The 22,036-nt window shown below is 44.1% G+C and overlaps 2 protein-coding genes across 3 annotated transcripts in view; both read left to right on the top strand.

Annotated features, from left to right (window-relative positions):
* Window positions 1-4,344, top strand: part of AK7 (adenylate kinase 7) — a 57,312-nt gene extending 52,968 nt beyond the window's left edge. Inside the window, exon 18 of the mRNA XM_065403897.1 lies at window positions 4,306-4,344. Coding sequence (XP_065259969.1) covers window positions 4,306-4,344 — 39 coding nt within the window. The remainder of the gene's footprint in view (window positions 1-4,305) is intronic.
* Window positions 4,345-7,197: 2,853 nt separating this feature from the next.
* The window catches only part of PAPOLA (poly(A) polymerase alpha), an 81,298-nt gene continuing 66,459 nt past the window's right edge, over window positions 7,198-22,036 (top strand). For both annotated transcript variants that reach the window (XM_065404370.1, XM_065404369.1), the window contains exon 1: window positions 7,198-7,258. In XM_065404370.1, the coding sequence (XP_065260442.1) occupies window positions 7,251-7,258 (8 nt within the window). In that variant the 5' untranslated portion in view covers window positions 7,198-7,250. The remainder of the gene's footprint in view (window positions 7,259-22,036) is intronic.

Here is a 22,036-nt window from a genome sequence, read left to right as displayed (position 1 = left end):
ACCATGTGACCGACCCTTTACATTCCCCGGGAATTTTAAAAATCCCCTTCCTGTTTGCTCAGCCCAGCGTGACGTGGAGTGCTATCAGCGAATCTTTCCAGGTGACCATGCCTCCACGCGCCAAGCGAGCCCCAGCATGGAGCAATGGCGAGTTGCTGGACCTCATCAGTGTTTGGGGGGAGGAAGCTGTACAGTCCCAGCTGCGCTCCAGCCGTAGAAATTACGATACCTTTGGGAAGGTATCAAAGGACATGATGGAAAGGGGCCATGACCGGGACGCCCTGCAGTGCAGGATTAAAGTGAAGGAGCTGCGGAGTGCCTATCGCAAAGCCCGCGACGCAAACGGCCGCTCGGGTGATCCCCCCCGCGACCTGCCGATTCTACAAAGAGCTGGATGCGATACTTGGGGTTAACCCCACCTCCACTCCGAGCACCACCATGGACACTTCAGAGCCGGGGGGGGGGGAGAGGAGGAAAACGGGAGTGAGGGTGGTGGGGCGGATGGAGACACCCCGGAATCCCTGGAGCCATGCAGCCAGGAGCTCTTCTCAAGCCAGGAGGAAGGTAGCCAGTCGCAGCGGCCGGTACTTGGTGGAGAACAAACAGAAGAGCATGTTCCCGGTAAGTGTTTATTTTTTCGGGAAGGAATTTTTTCGGTGCGGGCTCTTTGGGAGAGGAGGGTTAGGCATGCATGCCTAGATGCGGAATAGTGCATTGATGTGGTTTATCACATCGCGGTAATCGGCCTCGGTAATCTCCTCGAATGTCTCATCCAGAACGTGTGCAATGCGCTTGCGCAGGTTTATCGGGAGAGCCACCGTGGTCCTTGTCCCAGCCAGGCTAACGTGTCCGCGCCACTGTGCCGCGAGGGGCGGGGGGACCATTGCTGCACACTGGCAAGCTGCATATGGGCCAGGGCGGAAGCCGCATTGCAGTAGAAGACCCTCCCTTGCTTCCCAGGTCACCCTCAGCAGCGAGATATCGTCCAGGACGAACTCCTGTGGAAAATGTTGGGACAGGGTGTAGGTGCCCCCTGAAGCTGTTGGCTCTCCCCAAGGCACAGAAACCCAGAGGACAGTGCAGCCCTGAAACAATCAGTCCCCCTTACTCACCATTTTGAGGCTCCCGTGGGATATGTGTGCTCTTTTTCGGACAGGAAAATTATGCAATTGTGTAGAACCTGTGTGTTTTCTACTCTGTCTGGTATAAACAATGCTGCCTCTGTTAAATGTTGCATTTTGCCTATACAGCAGCATCAACCTTGAGACCTCAGCCGTCCCTCTTATTGCCTGCTTAGAGACTGCAAAGACTCAGGAAGAGACCGCAAAAAAGCAAAGAAGACATGCTGCAAGAAGTGATGCGGCAATCTATTAAAGAGAATGAGAAAGCACAGAACTGGAGGGAGAGAGAAAGCAGGATCTGCCAGGAAAACGCAGCGCACCGGCGGCAAAGCACGGAGCACCGGCAGCTAAGCACGGATCGGCTCATAAGCATCCTGGAGCGCCAAGCAGACACTATGCAGGAGCTGGTAGCCATGCAGAAAGAGGAGCAGTACTGCCAACGCCACTCCCCCTACAGCCCTTGTCCCAAAACTCTTTCCGTTGTACCCCACTATCACCTCCAACCCACTTTTCCCAACTTCCGTGTTCTTCACGCCACCCGCTGCCTCCAACACCAGTATCTTCACCACCTAACCCTGAAAACCACGACCCTTACCCTCTGCACTCAACCCCAATCACCATGCAGTATAGCTATCCTGAAGTGCAGCACTCACTGCACAGCACACCAGACAGGACATATGCGAATCTGTGATTGTACCGTTCCCCACTCCACCCCCTTGTTTCTTTTCAATAAATATTTTTTTTTTCTTTCAATAAATGGATTTTTTGGCTTTGAAAACATTCTTTATTACTGCATAAAGTAAAAGACTCCTTAGCCCAGGAAATAAACAGACACTGCAAGTCTGCTTGTCTGCTTAGCAAACACTTATTCCTAAAGATTGGAACTACTGCACTTCACTCCCGTGCAGGGCACCAGATATCACTGCTGGTTTTCAGCCTCAAATTGCTCCCTCAAGGCATCCCTAATCCTTGCAGCCCCGCACTGGGCCCCTGTAATAGCCCTGCTCTCTGGCTGTGCAAATTCAGCCTCCAGGTGTTGAACCTCAGAGGTCCGTGCCTGAGTAAAGCTTTCACCCTTCCCTTCACAAATATTATGGAGGGCACAGCACGTGGATATAACTGCGGGGATACTGTTTTCGGCCAAGTCCAGCTTCCCATACAGAGATAGCCAGCGGGCCTTTAAAAGGCCAAAGGCACACTCCACAGTCATTCGGCACCGGCTCAGCCTGTAGTTGAACCGTTCCTTGCTGCTGTCAAGGCTCCCTGTGCGGGTAAGCGGGATCTCCAAGGATCACAATGGGCATTTCAACTTCCCCTACCGTGATCTTCCGCTCTGGGAAAAAAGTCCTGGCCTGCATCTTCCTGAACATTCAAGTGTTCCGAAAGATGTGTGCGTCATGCACCTTTCCGGGCCAGCCTGTGTTAATGTCAATGAAACGCCCACGGTGATCCACAAGCGCCTGGAGAACCATAGAGAAATACCCCTTCCGATTAACGTACTCGGATCCTAGGTGGGGTGGTGCCAGAATAGGAATGTGCGTCCCATCTATCGCCCCTCCACAGTTAGGGAACCCCATTTGTGCAAAGCCATCCACTATTTCCTGCACGTTACCCAGAGTCACGGTTCTTCTGAGTAGGATGAGATTAATGGCCTTGCAAACTTGCATCAACACGATTCCAACGGTCGACTTTCCCACTCCAAACTGGTTTGCGACCTACAGGTAGCTGTCTGGAGTTGCCAGCCTCCAGATTGCAATAGCCACCCACTTCTCCACTGGCAGAGCAACTCTCAATCTCGTGTTCTTGCGCTGCAGGGTGGGGTCAAGCTCCTCACACAGTCCCAAGAAAGTGGCTTTTCTCATCTGGAAGTTCTGCAGCCACTGTTCGTCATCCCAGACTTCCATGACGATGTGATCCCACCACTCGGTGCTTGTTTCCCGAGCCCAAAAGCGGCGTTCCACGGTGCTGAGCCTGTCCGTGAATGCCACAAGCAATTTCGTGTCGTACGCGTTACGCGGCTCGATAGCATCGTCGGACTCCTCACTCTCACTGTCACTTTGGATCTTAAGGAATAGTTCGACAGCCAAACATGACGTGCTGGCGAGATAAGTCAGCATACGCCTCAGCAGTTCGGATTCCATTTCCCACAGACAACAGATCGCGCTGCACAGAAACCATTGAAAGATGGCACCAAAGGTGGACGGAAACAAAGGGATTTCTGGGATGCGAAGCAATGCATCACGGGGCGTTGGGACAGGACCCAGAATGCCCCGCACCCATGCCCCCTTCCCACAACCCACAGTGCCAGAATGGGAAGAGGTGCTCTGTGGGATAGCTGCCCATAATGCACCACTCCCAATAGCGCTGCAATTGCCGCAAATGTGGCCACGACAGTGCGCTGGGCAGCTGTCAGTGTGGACAGACTGCAGCGCTTTCCCTACTCAGCTGCACGAAGTCAGGTTTAACTCACAGCGCTGTACATCTGCAAGTGTAGCCAAGGCCTATGCCTTAGTGAAGCTATATTGATGGGAGAAGCCCTCCTATCAACACAGCGCTGTCTACACTGGGAGTTTGGTCAGTATAACTGCATCACTCAGGGGTGTGAATTTTCCACGCCCCTAAGTGACGTAGTTATACCAACATAAATTTGCAGTGTAGACCAGGGCTTAGTTAAGGCTTAGAATGAATACATCCGTTTTGTGCTACTGTGGGCAGTATATAATGTCCTTACATTGTTGCTCACTGCCCAATGATGTACAGAACCAGAATGATATGCATCTATAGGGAGCAGAGAGGGCTCTCAGTCTATTAACATCTTAGCAAGAATTATGATCTACATTAAGGAAAAAAAATGAGGCGATAAGATGTACACATTCCTGGATTTTTATCTTTATGGGGAAGGACAATGTGGCCTCAGTAATAGGTGGTACAATCTTTGTTTGCTTGAAGTAATTGTACACTTTGTGTAAAGAGGGGTGATAATATTTAAAAGGTCTTATAGAAATTGATGGCATATCTATCAGGGCTTACAGCTTTACCATCTTGGAGCTATATAATAGCTGCTTGGATTTTGTTTAAAGTGGTGTCATCCTCTAAACTTCTGTTAATTTGGGGAAGTTTAAAATTGAACACTTAGAGTCTGTAACACTGTTAACTTTACTTTTTGTCAATCTTTTGTCTATAGGCAGAATATCTCTTCAAGAACAATCCTGAAATGGAATGAAAGAGTACTGACAGATGTAAAACCCCAACACATCATCACACTAATGAAAAGGCAGAACATTTCTAATGTATTTTACAAAAAAACTGATTACATTGAAACTATTATCTTTATATTTCTTTGTGTAGTTTTCACTTTGATTTCTGACATATTACTTTTATAGCTCATAGTACAGTAGATAGCTTTGCACTCCACTAAATACTCTGTTTATGACATCTTAATTTATGCACATATACATCAGAATATTTGTGCAGATACCTATTTGAAATTGTGGTCCAAAAGAATCCACACCCTATTATCATGGAAGGGCAGCACCGTTGGGTGTGTTCCCTACCTCCCATTCTCTAGTGCAGTTGACATGATTAGCACCACCATCAAATTCTTTTCTGGTTCTATAGCACACTGAAAGAAAGGAACAACGCTATGGGATTCTTTCCCCCAGTCTTTGAAAAGGGGGCAGCAGCTGCTACTCTCCAAGTGTAAAGCTTTTTCCTCTCCTCTGCTTATTAGGAGCCTGTTAAGGCACTAGAAAGGCTTTCAGTCCAGGGGTTTTGAGCACCCTACATGAGGCATAGTGAGCAAGGGGTAATTCTGACCTGGGCTTCACGCCCTCTGCCTGTTACACAAGAGCAGATAGACAGTGGCGCACACAAAGTGCTGCCATTCTGTACCAGATGTGGAAGCATACCAATCCACTAAAGTGACTGAGTAAATGCCTGGTGACCCAATCTGGATCTGCCATTAATTTTCGGTGTTGTTTTGGTATTATCAATATTTGGTTTAATAGTCAAAGGATATTCAATATTTCTGTACCATTAAAGTTTATTAAATTGCTTTAAGATTCCCATAGTGGCAGTTCTTGAAGGAGAATCTAAAGAGTTCCTGGATTGGTCACAGTTAGTTTCTCAACAATAGTTGGATGGCTTTCATTTGGTTATTTTGATTTTGTATTGACCTAATGTATATTGTCAAAGAAAAGGCCAAATAAACTATCTATTTTGAGCTGATGAGGTTTTAATAGTATTCATCTTCAAATATTTTTTATTATAGAAAATGTAACATAATATTATCCCAAAACAGAAAGCATGCCTATGAGGGCTGTTTGAAAAGAAAAAGAGAAACAAAAACATCTAACATTTCTAAAAAGGATGATGACCTATTAATACTACATATAATAACTGCAAAATATTTTATTTTTAATATAGGACTTTATTAATTCTGTGTCCCTATTCAAACACACAAAACCCTTCTTCTGCATGCTACATATCTTGCACAAGGTCACGTGCCAAGTCAGTGACAGAAGCAGGAACAATGTGTGTATTCTAACCAGATAAACATTTTGTGGATCTAAAAATCCCATTGACAGCCAATCTAATTATTCACCTGGGATTCATTTGGAGACAATTTTTAAAGTATCTCATATTTAATAAGTCTTTAGCACCATTCAGACAATCTCATAATGCAAGAGACCTGTGGTTGATAGGAAACTTGATCAAAAGTGGATTTTGGTGTGGTCTTTACTGAGAGTGATTCTTCTTCCCAGCAGAAACTCTACTGCATAAATCCCTAAAGAGACTAATAGCTGATTTGGATAATAAACTGAATTTTCTTTCTTCCTTATGCAGTCCACGTTTATTAGGATTTGTTTATGTGAATAAAATAAAGTTTCATACCACACCACTAAATTCTCTTAAACTGTATTAACCTCACTGCTGCTGAAACGTTAGAAATCTAGGAGGGATTTTTTTTTAAAAAAAGAGAGAACTCGATCCTTCAATTTTCCAAGGTACAAAAACGGAGTTCCATGCAAGATATGCTCGGTGGACCTTCCATATGGCATGACCATATTAACTTTGCTCTGGGTGAAGTATAAAAAGAGAAACCGATTAGGCTGAGCACCGGTATGAGAAGCAGGATGGGTGTCTGGAGTCCTCGTTTTGAATCAGACAATGACTCCCTCTCTCTCTGTGGCTTTGCCTTGTTTACCTATGTGTAAAGCGTGTCCCATCAGACCGTCACCTACTCACTCCCCAGAGAGGATAGGAATCTCCTGGGTGTTCAGTTTCGGGTGCTACGAAGCGGGAAGGCGGTCTGATGTGTAAATCCCGACACGCTGCAGGAGAAGCGCTAGGCACAGACTGACCCCTTGCTACCTAGAGCTGGCTGCAGCTCTGCCAATCACCCGGGACCAGGGAGCTCACTATCAACTGCCTACAACAGGCTGTCTGGAAGCCTGTTCCCTCCACGCCGAGCGCTCTTCTACCCCCGTGGTTAGGGCGAGGCTGTCTGGCTACCGTCACGCGGGGAGGCAGGCACAGCGCCGCTCCACAACAGCACAGGCTCCGCCCTGAGAGGGCTTCCCTGCCTGGGGGGGCGCGACACTGTCCTCAAAGGGAACAGAACGACAGGCTCACCGGGAGCTTCCCCCCACCCCCACAGGAATCGCCCACAAAGCTGCGTTCTCTGACTCTTCTGCGCGTGCGCATCCCCTTCCCGGCGGCCGTTAGAACTTTGTTTTCAAAACCCACCGCCGCTCTCCCTGCCTAGAACTACAAATCCCGTGTTGCCAGCCAGCCGCGCGTTTAGTGGGCATGCGCCGGCGGCTCTGCGTGCCGTGCGTACGAGGGGGGCGCGTCGTTGCGTAGGCCCCCGTTCTAGAACGTTGCTGTGGTAGCGTCCGGGCGCCATGTTAGGAGGAGGCCGGAGGGAAAGAGGAAGGAGAAGCGGCGGCGGCAGCGGCTCGGCCCAACGAACAGCTCCCTCCTCCCTCTAGGGCCCTACTCCGGCCCATATCATGCTCACGGCTTCCGCTTCCCGGCGGGACGAGTAACCGGTCCGGAGGCGGCAGCGGGGGAGGAGGAGGGGGACGAAGAAGAGGCGGCGGCGGCAGCGGGGGAGCCGGAGAGACGATGCCGTTGTAAGTTGAAACCCGGCAGGGTATCTCGAAGGCTTGGGCCTTGTTTCCCCTTAGTCTTCTTCCCCAGCTTGGGGGCTGGCTCGCTCCCCCAAGCCCTTCCTCTGCGTAGCGGGGCTTCGGGCTTTTCTCCTCCCCAGGCCACCAGACTCTTCCGGTGCCGCAGCCTGAGGGGCCGCGGATTCGCAGCTTCCCGGGCTTCGCTCCCCTTGGCCCCTGATCTTTCTGAGGCCCCCTATGATAGGATGGGAGGGCTGAAGGAGCCGTGCAGCACCGGCCCCCTGCCAGACTCTGGAAGAGCCCGTGCGTCGTTCTGCCAGGACTCCCTGTAGCCGGCTTCCTTTCCACTGTGAGGGGCCGCGCGGCCTCCGTGCTCAGGCAACCGTGCGGCGGGGGCCGGCCGGCCTGCCTGCCTCCCTCCCCCGCACACAATGAGGAGTTAAGCGCGGCCTTCAGGGAGCCTCTTCCACAGAAGCGATGCACGTGGAAGGGCTGCTCTTTTACCTCTATTTCTAATGTGTGATTCTTTCGGACTAAGCTGTTGTCCTGCAAATGTTTCTCCAATCCCTTTACTAGACTGGAAAGAAGCAGTTCTGTTCAGGTTACTCTGTAAACCTATGACATTAGCGCCCCCTGCCCTGTGGAAGCTAGTAGCTAGTAGTCCATCGTACTTTTCTCTCTCTACTTCCCACCACCATTCCAGCTCCGAAAAACAGTGGGGTTTTGCATCTCTTGGCTACAGTTCTTTGGAAGAACTAGCACTGGTGCTCTGGGTATCTCTCTCTTTGCAGCAAGTTTGGCAGCCTTGCTTAATGATGGGGCAGTGTAAGAGACAGATGAAGTTTTGCAATTCCTTTGTTTCCTTTTAGCAATTTGAAGGCTCTTGTTTGGCATAGGCCCATTACTGTTGTCTAAATTTAGTGGACACCTGGATATGGGTGGCTAATTAAATATTTTTGAAAGATCTGGTATGTTGGTTTACAAAAGATTTTTTTGATAGTATTGAGGAAAGACACATGATTCAAACTTAAATAAGGAACTACATGCACTGTCTTTTTAAATCCCAAGAATGTTTTTCAAAAGAGCAACACTGTATTCCTGTGACATTAATTTGATTGTAGTAACATCTAAAGACCCCAGTCAGGAGATCCCACTGTGCTAAGCACTATACAAATGTTAGGCACTACCATAATACAAGTAAATAATAAAACTAAGAGTCCCAGTCGTAAACCAGAACCCCCCTTGTGCACAATGAACAAACACAACATAATACACAGACAATCCATGCCCCACAGAGCTCAAAGTCATCTAGGATTTTGACAGTATACAATGTGAATAAAGAAGGGGGCATTCAGTGAGGTAACAACACATCAAGGCTATTTTTTACTATTTGGTTGGCGTGGATATACATTTTTTGAGTTAATACTCAGTTTTTTTTCATTACTATCATTGTGATAAGAGTGGCTGACTATATTTGGTTGGAGGTGTATATAAGATTTTTTTGCAAGGCTTTTATAAAGACTGCAAAAAAGCATGGGTCTCATATCCAGTAGATAATTCCATAATGGGTTTTATATCTCGAGAAAATGAAATTAAGGGGAGTAATTCTTTTTGTACGTACTTTTCCATTTGTGGCTCCATTCTAAAGTTGCACCATTGCACATGTAGGCCTTTGAGTAGGTGAGTCCCAAACTCTTTCACATATAGTACAAGTTTGAGATTATAGATGTTGTTAGGTTATTACCATGGTTTTCTTGATTTATGGGTTTAACTCCAAAATTGTAAAGTCTTTTCCGGATTGAACTTGTCATACAGATTTCCATCCTGAGAACTTTTTTGAAATGGAAAATGAAGGAATTTAATTTATTGCATGGTACAGTTGGACTGCTGTAATATATTATTATTTTATAGTTTGTTTAGGAAGTGTTAGTAATTTTACAAATCATAATTTTAAAAACTTGCACTGTTGATCTCTTAAATGGGAGACAGACCAGTCCTTGCTTACAGACAGCCCCCCAACCTGAAGCAAAAACTCACCAGCAACCGCACACCATACAACATAAACACTAACCCAGGAACCTATCCTTGCAACAAAGCCCGATGCCAACTCTGTCCACATATCTATTCAAGTGACACCTTCATAGGACCTAATCACATCAGCCACGCCATCAGGGGCTCATTCACCTGCACATCTACCAACGTGATATGCCATCATGTGCCAGCAATGCCCCTCTGCCATATACATTGGCCATACCGGACAGTCTCTACGCAAAAGAATAAATGGACACAAATCTGACATCAGGAATCATAACGTTCAAAAACCGGCGGGAGAACGCTTCAGTCTCTCTAACCACTCAGTGACAGACCTGAAGGTGGCAATTTTGCAACAACAAAACTTCAAAAACAGACTCCAAAGAGAGACTGCTGAACTTGAATTAATATGCAAATTAGATACAATTAACTTAGGTTTGAACAGAGACTGGGAATGGTTGGGTCATTACACTAATTGAATCTATTTCCTCATGTTAAAATATCCTCACACCTTCTGTGGGTCATCTCGATGACCATTTCAAAGGGTTTTTTCTCTCTCCTGCTGATGATAGCTCATCTCAATTGATTGGCCTCTTACAGTTGGTATGGCTACTCCCACCTTTTCATGTTCTCTGTATGTATAAATATCTTCTTTCTGTGTGTTCCATTCTATGCATCCGATGAAGTAGGCTGTAGCCCACGAAAGCTTATGCTCAAATAAATTCGTTAGTCTCTAAGGTGCCACAAGTACTCCTGTTCTTTTTTTAAATGAACTTGTTACTCTATCTACTTAGAAAAGACTGACAAGTTTTATTTATTAAAAATCCCTGTAGTAGTGCTTTGTATGATTGTGGAATTACTGGGAATTTAAAATTCATTAGACAGCCATGACTTCAAACAAACTGGTACAATATAAGCAATCAGTAATGTTAATTAATCTCTGAATTTATGAAGTGATACCTTTGACTTCTTTTAGGTCAGTAGTGGCATTAGTTAAAATCTCACTATTTTGAAAAATTAGGATGCTACTTTTCCCTTAATACTTATGCTTTCCTCCTGTTAGGTTAATGCCTGTTTGCATCCATTTAATGGGTTAAATAGGGTTTAATGGGTTCCAAGTGGAAAATAAATCTACTAATGTTAAATGCAAGTAAACATTTTCTCACACACACACACATATATATACACACACACACACACACACACACACACACACACACACACACACACACACACACACACACACACACACACACACACACACACTGGCTCAGTCACTGCTACCCAGTCCACTTTCAGAATGTGTGTAGCTAGAAAAACAAGAAGAAGTCCGGTGGCACCTTAAAGACTAACAGATTTATTTGGGCATAAGCTTTCGTGGGTAAAAAAAACCTCACTTATGCATCTGAAGAAGTGAGGTTTTTTACCCACGAATGCTTATGCTCAAATAAATCAGTTAGTCTTTAAGGTGCCACTGGACTCCTTGTTGTTTTTGTGGAAACAGACTAACATGGCTACCCCCGATGCTTGACACTATGTGTAGCTAGAGTCACCCTAACTTTTCTATGAACTTCTTGTAGATCTTCTTTTAGTTTTGCATGATAGTGCCTGGAGACCCCAATCAGGATTTTGCTTCCATTCCGGGAAACCCTATACAACCAGACACAAGACTTTCCCCTGTCCCAAGAGTTATCACTCTTTCTATTGAGAGCATACAAAAGCTTGTAATACTAAAAAAACAAAATTCAGTAAACAAAAACTCAACATAAAGAATGTTAGCAGTCTGACACGTTTTTATTTTTATTTTAAGGCATTCTCAAACACGAAGATACAAACTGGGATTCTGTTTGCAATACTATTAGCTGAAAGTTATATATCCCCTTTGATTTGATGATCCAGCCTCATAAGCATTTAATTAAGCCTCACAAACACTTGTGTTTAAGGGATATATGGCTGTCACTTAATCCATCACTTTTGTGATACTGTTTCTGGGGTGGAAGGTGAAAGCCATTTAAAGGAATGCATTCAACTTAAATTTTGTTGAGAGCTTTTATAAAACTGAAGAGCATTAGATGTTTCCACAATTAAAATAAAATTATAATGAAATGCTATTTACAAACATGAATGCCTCTGGATTGTCTGAAATGGAAACATTGGGACAGTAAGAACCTGAAATTGACTGTAAACTGGAGACAGGCTTCCTTAGGGCTGGCCTGCACAGAGAAATTGCAGTATAAAAATGCTTCTAAATTGATGCAATCTCTGGGTGTCGAGTTGGCCTCATTTTTATTGTCCTTAATGAGAAATACAAAGAGTGAATGGACTGTGAATAATGGCTATTAAACTGGATTTGTAGAATTCTTTCACTTTTAATAATATAAGTTGGCCTATGAATGTTTACATGATCAAAAAAGATGTTTTTATTGTAATAGATAAAATCACCAGAAGTAGACAAAATGACACAGAAATACATTGGGCTATCTGGTCACTCTTAGCTACTGAGAGTGCTATAAAAATGCAAATATATACTGTCCACATGTACATGTTCCTTGCTGTCAATGTGAGCTCCATTTTGGATTGAGGGCAGTGTCTGACCCTTTGTTTGCGTCAGACTTCACCTGATTCAAGTTGAGTTTTGGAATTAAGTTATTTGTACTTAAACTCAACTTTATTAATTTCATATTTCCAGAAATCTAAGGTTTTTATGCCACTCTGGTCACTATATTATCTAACTACCTAAAACAAAAGATCATTTCTAAACCACTCAGGTACAAAAAGGTATAGTTCTGTGGTGGTTTTTATTAAAAAAAAAAAAAAAAAAAAAAAAAAAAAAAAAAAAAAAAATCAAGGGCTTGTAATTATGATATAAGTAAGTTGAGGTCACATTCAAACTAGTTTGAATTTATTGGGCTTGGAAGAATTTTGCATTTGTGAATGGGCTGAAATCAGGGTTTTATAAATTATGGTATGTGTGTTGGAGAGAAGCAAGTGTACTTACCAGTTTTGTATTTACGCAATTGTTTGTTTTTGTTCCAGTGTCTTATCTCAATGGGCAAGCTTTATTTCTCATTAAGAATAAAATTTTAAAATCAATTGTTCATCATTATCTTCCTAGTCTCTGTACTGAGGATTATACCATAGTCACAGTGCAGAGCAATTGCACTATTTCCCTCTCCCCCCACCCCCCACCCCCCCACTGGAAGAACAGTTTTCTTCTTAATATATCAATTTCAGTCCATCCTGTAGTAACTTTTTAATATGGTAATGTTAAGAGGAATTTTCAGATTCTATGTAACAGTGCCAAGTAGGAAATGTTCCTAGGGGAAATAGCGTTCTGAAGAACATAATGTTTTAAATCCGGTTTCTAGTCCTTATTGTTCCAAAGATAATCTTGTGAGTGTGAAGGAAAATACTGTTGCAATATCTCTCTTGCTAAGTCCTTCTAATGCTGCATACTCCAGTTTGAGTTGGACTCGTAGAGCTTCTATCCACCTCAATTCTACTACAGCTATCACCTTTTAGCAAACAGAAAGCGTTCTCTAATGCTCTGTCACTTGTATATGGACACCAAACCAGTGATTGTCTCTAAGCTAATATGATACTATGTCATTTTGATTCAGATGACACATGCAGAGTTCACTAGAAGTTTGACAGAGATTTTTTCCCCTGGAGCTTATAACATTGCTCTTAGCAGGAATGCAATCTGGTATCTTGTAATGGGTGTGATAAATACCCCAAAACTTGGTTATTGCAGTGTTAAGGTTGCCCAGTGGGGCCTTGTGCCGTTCCAGAATATAGTGTGGCTAAACGTAAACATCTGAAAACTAGGGCATGCCACACCTGCAATGCAACTTTAATTCTGCCTACTTCCGCCAGGAGCTGGCAAAAGCCACTAGGAATGGTTCAGTAAAGGTGATGAAAAAGTTTGCAAACCACCAAGGGAAGTGGTAGATTTTTCCATCACTTGGTGTCGTCAAATCAAGATTGGATACGTTACTGGAAGATGCCTTAGTCAATCACAAATTACAAGGCTCAATATAGGAGTCACTTTAAAATCTGTGAATCTACAGTAAGTAGATATGAAGAAAGACTCAAAGAATGTGCTGTTGTGTTGTATTCCACAGCTTTGAATTCCAGCATTTATCTGCATGCACTCCAGCAGTGTTCACTGTTAGGTATAGCTGTATTGATTGTTGGAGGGATAAGTTGAAGCATCTTGGCATGTGCATGTATACCTTGAGAGAGAAAGTATGCCTCACTTCTGAACTGAATTTTTTAAATTTGCATCAGTAGGGGTGCACAAGCATGGTGGTGTTTTTTTGACGGGATTGTCAGTAACCTGACTGCATATGTGACAGTAGTCTCCAGGGTTTAGTTAAGAGTAATGTCTCAGAAGGAATCTTCAGTGAAAGGGTGTGAAGGGTTGGTAACACTGAAGTCTGAGGTCGCTTGTGTGGAATAAGTCATTCTTTGAGTGCAGGATAGGTATGGGTAGCTTCTGTTTGCTGCACCTCACCTAAACATGAAGGTTTGGCTTAATAAAGAGAAAGGTTAGACTTTGTCCTACAGTGCTCCTGTGCTCTGTTCCCAAAGTCTTCTGCAGTATCTGTGAGGATAGAGTGGTAGTACATGTGGTGTGGCATTTTGGGGCATTGCTTAAAGGAGGCAGAGTTGTACTGCAAGGGTGCATGTACGTACGAACAGAAGAATTGCCATAGTGGGTCAGACCAAAGGTCTATCTAGCCCAGTATCCTGTCTTCTGACAGTGGCCAATGCCAGGTGCCCCAGAGGGAATGAACAGAACAGGTAATCAAGTGATCCATCCCCTGTCGCCCATTCCCAGCTTCTGGCAAACAGACTAGGGACACCAGGCTAATAGCCATTGATGGACCTATCCTCAATGAACTTACCTACTTCTTTTTTGAACCCTGTTATAGTCTTGGTCTTCACAACATCCTCTGGCAAGGAGTTCCACAGGTTGACTGTGCATTGTGTGAAGAAAAACTTCATTTTGTTTGTTTTAAACCTGCTGCCTATTAATTTCATTTGGTGACACCCCTCCCCCCCCCCAGTTCTTGTGTTATGAGGAGTAAATAACACTTCCTTATTTACTTTCTCCACACCAGTCATGATTTTATAGATCTCTATCATATTCCCCCTTAGTCGTCTCTTTTCCAAGCTGAAAAGTCCCAGTCTTATTAATCTCTTCTCATATGGCAGCCGTTCCATACCCCTAATCATTTTGTTGCCCTTTTCTGAACCTTTTCCAATTCCAATATATCTGTTTTGAGATGGGGCGACCACATCTGCACGCAGTATTCGAGATATGGGCGTACCATGGATTTATATAGCTAGCACACAAGGGGGCGAGGATTCCCCAGAAAAGCAGAGCCCCCAGGATACTAGCTCACACAGGGGGAGGATCCTTGCTCTCACCTAGTCACTGCTGTCTCATTCCCCCACCCTGTGCATGAGGCGAGACCCTCTGTGGTCATTGCCCTGAGGGTTGCGGCTGTGAATGGGAGGTATCTTTCCCCAGTGCCCAGTCAGGAAAAATGGAGTGGGGCTGAGGAACGGGTGGTGACTTCAAATGGGAGGGGAGAATGTGGAGGTGATAGGCCTCCTGCGCCGAATCCCCAGCTACATCATTTCCTCTCCCCTAGCTTGAAAATGTTATGAGCAGCTCATGTTAAGAGGATCTGTGTATCAGGAACTGTTTGACCAACCAACCCAACAGCTGGCTTTCCTTTGATCACCATTGGTCCCCTTGTTCAAGAAGCATGATTACAGTATTCTAACTGCTTACAAGAGTCTTTCTTCTTCCCTCTGTTCAATTAATGCTAATTTCCTTGGCAGTACTTAAGTAAAATCTGAGTCTGCATATGCTTTTTAGAGCACTGGAAAAATACGTCTCTTAAACTAGAAATTTTGGTCTCAGGGCTAAACTTCCAGAAGGAGCCCCTGCTAAATGCAGGCAGAGAGCAAGGAATATGCACAAGACAACTTTTCTGAAAGCTGCTAAGAATAGCTCACAGCGCATGCATGCAGCTCAGGTTCAATGACCACAGCATGTTGTTTTGAGCCACCCAATTACTATGGTAGCATATTCCCTGTGAACCCTCTTGCTTGAACAGAGCCAGCCTAGTCTTGCCTGTACACCTGCATTGTGGTCTTTTGGACACATCAATTTGGCATGCTCCAGCCTTGAGTTACAAACTTTGCTTTTTACTTTCAGTCTGGCTTCCCCAAAAGTGCAGTAGGTGCCATACACTAAATAAACCCAAAGCAATTGAGTTCTGTTTGGGGAGGATGAGAGCCATAATTGGAGGCTCAGGTGTGCAGCCAAAAAATACATGATTTTGTAAAATACTGGTTTGGGGTTTTTTTGTTTGTGTTTTATAACGGAGGCTGTATTTTAGATGTTTGAACCATTAGGTCTGCTCACTACCCCCATGAGGCACAGCAAATTTCAAGACAGTCTGCATCAATGTGTGGGTTTTAAGGCACCATGAATAATCCACCTTTAAGCAGAAAGTGATGCTGCACCATAACTTTAGCAGCGTTGTTGCTCTGCTATAATTATGGAGGCACAGATAGCAGCTCCATGGTTAAGGCTGCACAGGATTTTCCTTTTTCATGGGACTTTTCGAATGTGTTTTTTCTCTACAGATTTACTTTTTTATTATATATTTTAAAATTACACATCAGTTCTTTTGAATTTTATAAAGCAAGTGTTAATTTATCTAGTTAAATTAGCATGGCTTTTTATAAAGACTTGAAGTCTCTCCTTTTTTCGAGCTGCTTTCATGAAAAACCAGTGAACAGAGTCCTGAAATTCCTCACACAAGCAAGAATATCACACTTTTTAGTAAACTGGGGTATTGAATAATCGGCATTAAGTACATGAATTGTTAGAGAATGTCAACTAATAATTGCATTTTTCATTATGAGTTAAGGACAGGGATTTTTAACTATATTAGCTAAAATGATGCTCACGTGGATTTCTGTTTCCTATTTTTTGCTGTTTTTAATTAGGTATTTGCTTTTAGTCATCTCAACTACTCTTAGTAAGTGTCTGAATGCTGTATAGGTAATACAGTGTACTACTCATAAAAAGATTACTTTTACTTATGTAGCACCATAAGTGGAAGGCACTTCACAAGCATAAAATAAGAGAAGAACCCTACCCCAGAGAGCTTACAAACTTGTTGATACATGTAACACAATGAATGAAAACAGTCCCAATGGGAGGATGGACTAATGGTGTAAAGAAATATGCCTGAGAATATTTTGTTTTAACTAGGGCTGATGAACGATTAAAAAAATTAATCTCGATTAATCACACTGTTTAACAATAATAGAATACCATTTATTTAAATATTTTTTGATGTTTTCTACATTTTCAAATATATTGATTTCAGTTACAATACAGAATACAAAGTGTACAATGCTCACTTTATATTTTTATTACAAATATTTGCACTATAAAAAACAAAAGAAATAGTATTTTTCAGTTCACCTAATACAAGTACTGTAGTGCAATCTCTTTATCATGAAAGTTGAACTTACAAATATAGAATTATGTACAAAAAAATAACTGCACTCAAAAATAAAACAATGTAAAACTTTAGAGCCTACAAGTCCACTCAGTCGTACTTCTTGTTCAGCCAATCGTTCAAACAAGTTTGTTTACATTTGCAGGAGATAATGCTGCCCACTTCTTATTCACAATGTCACCTGAAAGTGAGAACAGGCTTTCGCATGGCACTATTGTAGCCGGTATCGCAAGATATTTACATGCCAGATACGCTAAAGGTTCATATGTCCCTTCATGCTTCAACCACCATTCCAGAGGACATGTGTCCATATTGATGACGGGTTCTGCTCGATAACAATCTAAAGCAGTGCGGACCGACGCATGTTCATTTTCATCATCTGAGTCAGATGCCACCAGCAAAAGGTTGACTTTTTTTTTTTTTTTTTTTGGTGGTTCAGGTTCTGTAGTTTCCACATCTGAGGGTATGTCTACACTTAGAATTTTTGTGCTGTAAGTTTCACCTGTGATAGGGAACCGGTGAAAGTAAAGCACTGGTTTGTGTACTCACTCAATTCCTCAGGTGTCAGAGAGTGTTTACACTACCAGCACTTCCATCACTGATGAAAGCAGCGCTGTAGGGCAGCTATCCCACAGTGCAGCTCTCTTGATAGGTCCTGTGGGAAGGGAGGTGGGCAGAAGGCATTCTGGGTCCCTGCTCAGTGCCCCGTGCTGCCCTGCTTCATGTCTCAGGAGCCCCATTATTTCCTTGTTTCTTCTGTGGCATCTTTTTTAAAACCTCCTGCTGTCTGGCTGCTTTCCCCGCCACATCTACAAACAAAGGGAAAGGGAGCTTCAAACTTCCCGGGGCTTACAGGGGGAGGGGCGGACGTCCGTGCGTCAGAGCAGCAGAGATGCTGGTCGCTTTTGGAACTGTGGGATATCCTCTGGAGGCCAAAAGGTGTTTACACTGCTAGAACGTGTCTTCACTTTCACAGCACCGCAAAAAGAACAGCGGTAAGAGCTGTATGCCTCTCGTGACGGTGGTTTTCTTTTTGCGATGAAACTTCTGAGTTTCACCACAAAAAGTTAACAAGTGTAGACGCACCTGCGGTTTTAGCGCAAAAAAGGGAGTTTTTGCGCTTTAAATGGTAAGTGTAGACGTACCCTGAGTGTTGCTCTTTTAAGACTTCCAAAAGCATGCTCCACACCTCGTCCCCCTCAGATTTTGGAAGGCACTTCAGATTCTTAAACCTTGGGTTGAGTGCTGAAGCTATCTTTAGTAATCTCACATTGGTACCTTCTTTGTCTTTTGTCAAATCTACAGCGAAAGTGTTCTTAAAACGAACAACATATGCTGAGTCATCATCCAAGATTACTATAACATGAAATATATGACAGAATGCGGGTATAACAGAGTTGAAGACATACAGTTCTCCTCTCGGGAGTTCATTCATAAATTTAATTAATACATTATTTTTTTAACGAGCATCATCAGCACAGAAGCATGTCCTCTGGAATGGTGGCCGAAGCATGAAGGGACATACGAATGTTTAGCATATTTGGCATGTAAATACCTTAAAATTCTGGCTACAAAAGTCCCATGCGAACGCCTGTTCTCACTTTCAGGTGACATTGTGAACGAGAAGCGGGCAACATTATCTCCTGCAAATGCAAGCAAACTTGTTTGAGCAATTGGCTGAACAAGAAGTATGACTGAGTGGACTTGTAGGCTCTAAAGTTTTACAATGTTTTGTTTTTGAGTGCAGTTATGTAACACAAATGTAAATTTTTTTCCAAGTTGCTTTCACAATAAAGAGATTGCAATACAGTACTTCTATGAGATGAATTGAAAACTATTTCTTTTGTTTATCATTTTTACGGTGCAAATATTTGTAATAAAAAAAGTGAGCACTGTACACTTCGTATTCTGTGTTGTAATTGAAATAATATATTTGAAAATGTAGAAAAACATCCAAAAATATTTATTAAATTTCAATTGGTATTCTGTTGTTTAACAGTGTGATTAAAACTGATTAATCGCGATTAATTTTTTTAATTGCGATAATTTTTTTTTTGAGTTAACTGTGATTGACAGCCCTAGTTTTAACAAATGGAAATTTCTGGTTGCAGTCATTTGAGCTGTGCTAACGCTAGCTTTTATTTAACTTCATTATGATTGGGCATGGGAGTGGAACTTAGGACTGCTTGAGTAGAGTTCAGTGGCAGAATTTGTTACTAAAATCATAGAAATTTTGGGGTGGAAGGTACCTTGAGAGGTGATCAAGTCCAGCTCCCTGTGCTGAGGGTGGACCAAGTATATACTGCAGCAAAGAGTCCTGTGGCACCTTATAGACTAACAGACGTATTGGAGCATGAGCTTTCGTGGGTGAATACCCACTTCGTCGGATGCATGTAGTGGAAATTTCCAGAGGCAGGTATAAATATGCAAGCAAGAGTGAGTTAGGCTAGAGATATCGAGGTTAGTTCAATCGGGGGGATGAGGCCCTCTTCTAGCAGTTGAGGTGTGAACACCAAGGGATGAGAAACTGCTTTTGTAGTTGGCAAGCCATTCACAGTCTTTGTTTAATCCTGAACTGATGGTGTCAAATTTGCAGATGAACTGAAGCTCAGCAGTTTCTCTTTGAAGTCTGGTCCTGAAGTTTTTTTGCTGCAGGATGGCTACCTTTAAATCTGCTATTGTGTGTCCAGGGAGATTGAAGTGTTCTCCTACAGGTTTTTGTATATTGCCATTCCTAATATCTGGTTTGTGTCCATTTATCCTTTTACGTAGGGACTGTCCAGTTTGGCCGATGTACATAGCAGAGGGGCATTGTTGGCATATGATGGCGTATATTACATTGGTGGACGTGCAGGTGAATGAACTGGTGATGGTGTGGCTGATCTGGTTAGGTCCTGTGATGGTGTCACTGGTGTAGATATGTGGGCAAAGTTGGCATCAAGGTTTGTTGCATGAATTGGTTCCTGAGTTAGAGTTACTATGGTGCGGTGTGTAGTTACTGGTGAGAATATGCTTCAGGTTGGCGGGTTGTCTGTGGGCGAGGACTGGCCTGCCACCCAAGGCCTGTGAAAGTGATGGATCGTTGTCCAGGATGGGTTGTAGATCACTGATGATGCGTTGGAGAGGTTTTAGCTGGGGACTGTATGTGCAGGGCCGGCTCCAGGCACTAGCCTGGCAAGCAGGTGCTTGGGGCGGCCGCTCTGGAGAGGGGCGGCAGGTCCAGCTATTCGGCGGCAATTCGGCGGACGGTCCCTCACTCCCGCTCGGAGCGAAGGACCTCCCGCCAAATTGCCGCCGCAGATTGCGATCGCGGCTTTTTTTTTTTTTTTTTGGCTGCTTGGGGCGGCCAAAACCCTGGAGCCGGCCCTGTGTATGTGATGGCCAGTGGAGTTCTGTTGGTTTCTTTCTTGGGCTTGTCTTGCAGTAGAAGGCTTCTGGGTACACGTCTGGCTTTGTTGATCTGTTTCCTTATTTCCTCGTGCGGGTATCGTAGTTTTGAGAATGCTTGGTGAAGATTTTGTAGGTGTTAGTCTCTGTCTGAGGGGTGGAGCAGATGCGGTTGTACCTCAGTGCTTGGCTGTAGACAATGGATCGTGTGGTGTGTCCGGGATGGAAGCTGGAGGCATGAAGGTAGGCATAGCTGTCGGTGGGTTTTCGGTATAGGGTGGTGTTAATGTGACCGTCACTTATTTGTACCGTGGTGTCTAGGAAGTGGACCTCCTGTGTAGATTGGTCCAGGCTGAGGTTGATGGTGGGGTGGAAGCTGTTGAAATCATGGGGGAATTCTTCCAGGGTCTCCTTCCCATGGGTCCAGATGATGAAGATGTCATCAATGTAGCGTAGGTAGAGAAGGGGCGTGAGTGGAGGAGAGCTGAGGAAGCGTTGTTCCAGGTCAGCCATAAAAATGTTGGCATATTGTGGGGCCATGCGGGTGCCCATATCGGTGCCACTGGTCTGGAGGTATATATTGTCATCAAATTTGAAATAGTTGTGTGTGAGGATAAAGTCACAGAGCTCAGCAACCAGTTGTGCTGTGGCATCATCAGGGATACTGTTCCTGACAGCTTTTATTCCATCTGTGTGTGGGATGTTTGTGTAGAGAGCCTCTACATCCATGGTGGCTAGGATGGTGTTTTCTGGAAGGTCACCAATGCATTGTAGTTTTCTCAGGAAATCAGTGGTGTCATGGAGATAGCTGGGAGTGCTGGTGGCATAGGGTCTGAGTAGAGGGTCCACATATCCAGACAGTCCTTCAGTGAGAGTGCCAATGCCCGAGATGATGGGGCATCCAGGATTTCCGGGTTTGTGGATCTTGGGTAGTAGATAGAGCCCCGACCGGGGTTATTCTAAGGGTATGTTGATTTGTTCCTGTGTTAGTGTAGGGAGTGTCCTGAGTAGATGGTGCAGTTTCTTAGTGTATTCCTCAGTGGGATCTGAGGGAAGTGGCCTGTAGAATTTGGTATTGGAGAGTTGTCTGGCAGCCTCCTTTTGGTAGTCAGACCTGTTCATGATGACAACAGCACCTCCTTTATCAGCCTCTTTGATTATAATGTCAGGGTGGTTTCTGAGGCTGTGGATGGCATTGCGTTCTGTACGACTGAGGTTATGAGGCAAGCGATGTTGGTTTTTCCACAATTTCTGCCCGTGCGTGTCGGCGGAAGCATTCTGTGTATAGGTCCAGACTGTCATTTCAACCCTCAGGAGGAGTCCATGTGGAATTCTTCTTGTGCTGTTGGTGGGAGGGTATCTGTTTATCAGTGCGCTGTTCAGTGTTATCTTGAAAGTATTGTTTGAGTTGGAGACTGCCAAAGTAGGCTTCCAGATCGCCGCAGAACTGTATCATGTTTGTGGGGGTGGCAGGGCAGAAAGAGAGTCCCCGAGATAGGACAGGCTCTTCTGCCGGGCTGAGTGTGTAGTTGGATAGATTGACGATATTGCTGAGTGGGTTAGGGGTACCACTGTTGTGGCCCCATGTGGCAGGTAGGATTTTAGACAGCTTACAGTCCTTTTTCCTTTTTAGAGAGGTGAAGTGTGTAATGTAGATCTCCTGTCTTATTTTCGTGAAGTCCGTTTGTATGGAAGTTTGGTTATTTATGAGAGTCTCCAGGTTGAAGAGCTCTTTTTTGATGTTTTCCTGTTTGCTGTATAGGATGCTGATCAGGTGGTTCCTCAGTTTCTTTGATAGAGTATGGCA

This window comes from Emys orbicularis, chromosome 4 (genome assembly GCF_028017835.1).
Source record: "Emys orbicularis isolate rEmyOrb1 chromosome 4, rEmyOrb1.hap1, whole genome shotgun sequence".
NCBI lineage: Eukaryota > Metazoa > Chordata > Testudines > Emydidae > Emys > Emys orbicularis.
Note: the sequence above shows the minus strand (reverse complement) of the source record. Positions and strands in the feature narration are given on the sequence as shown.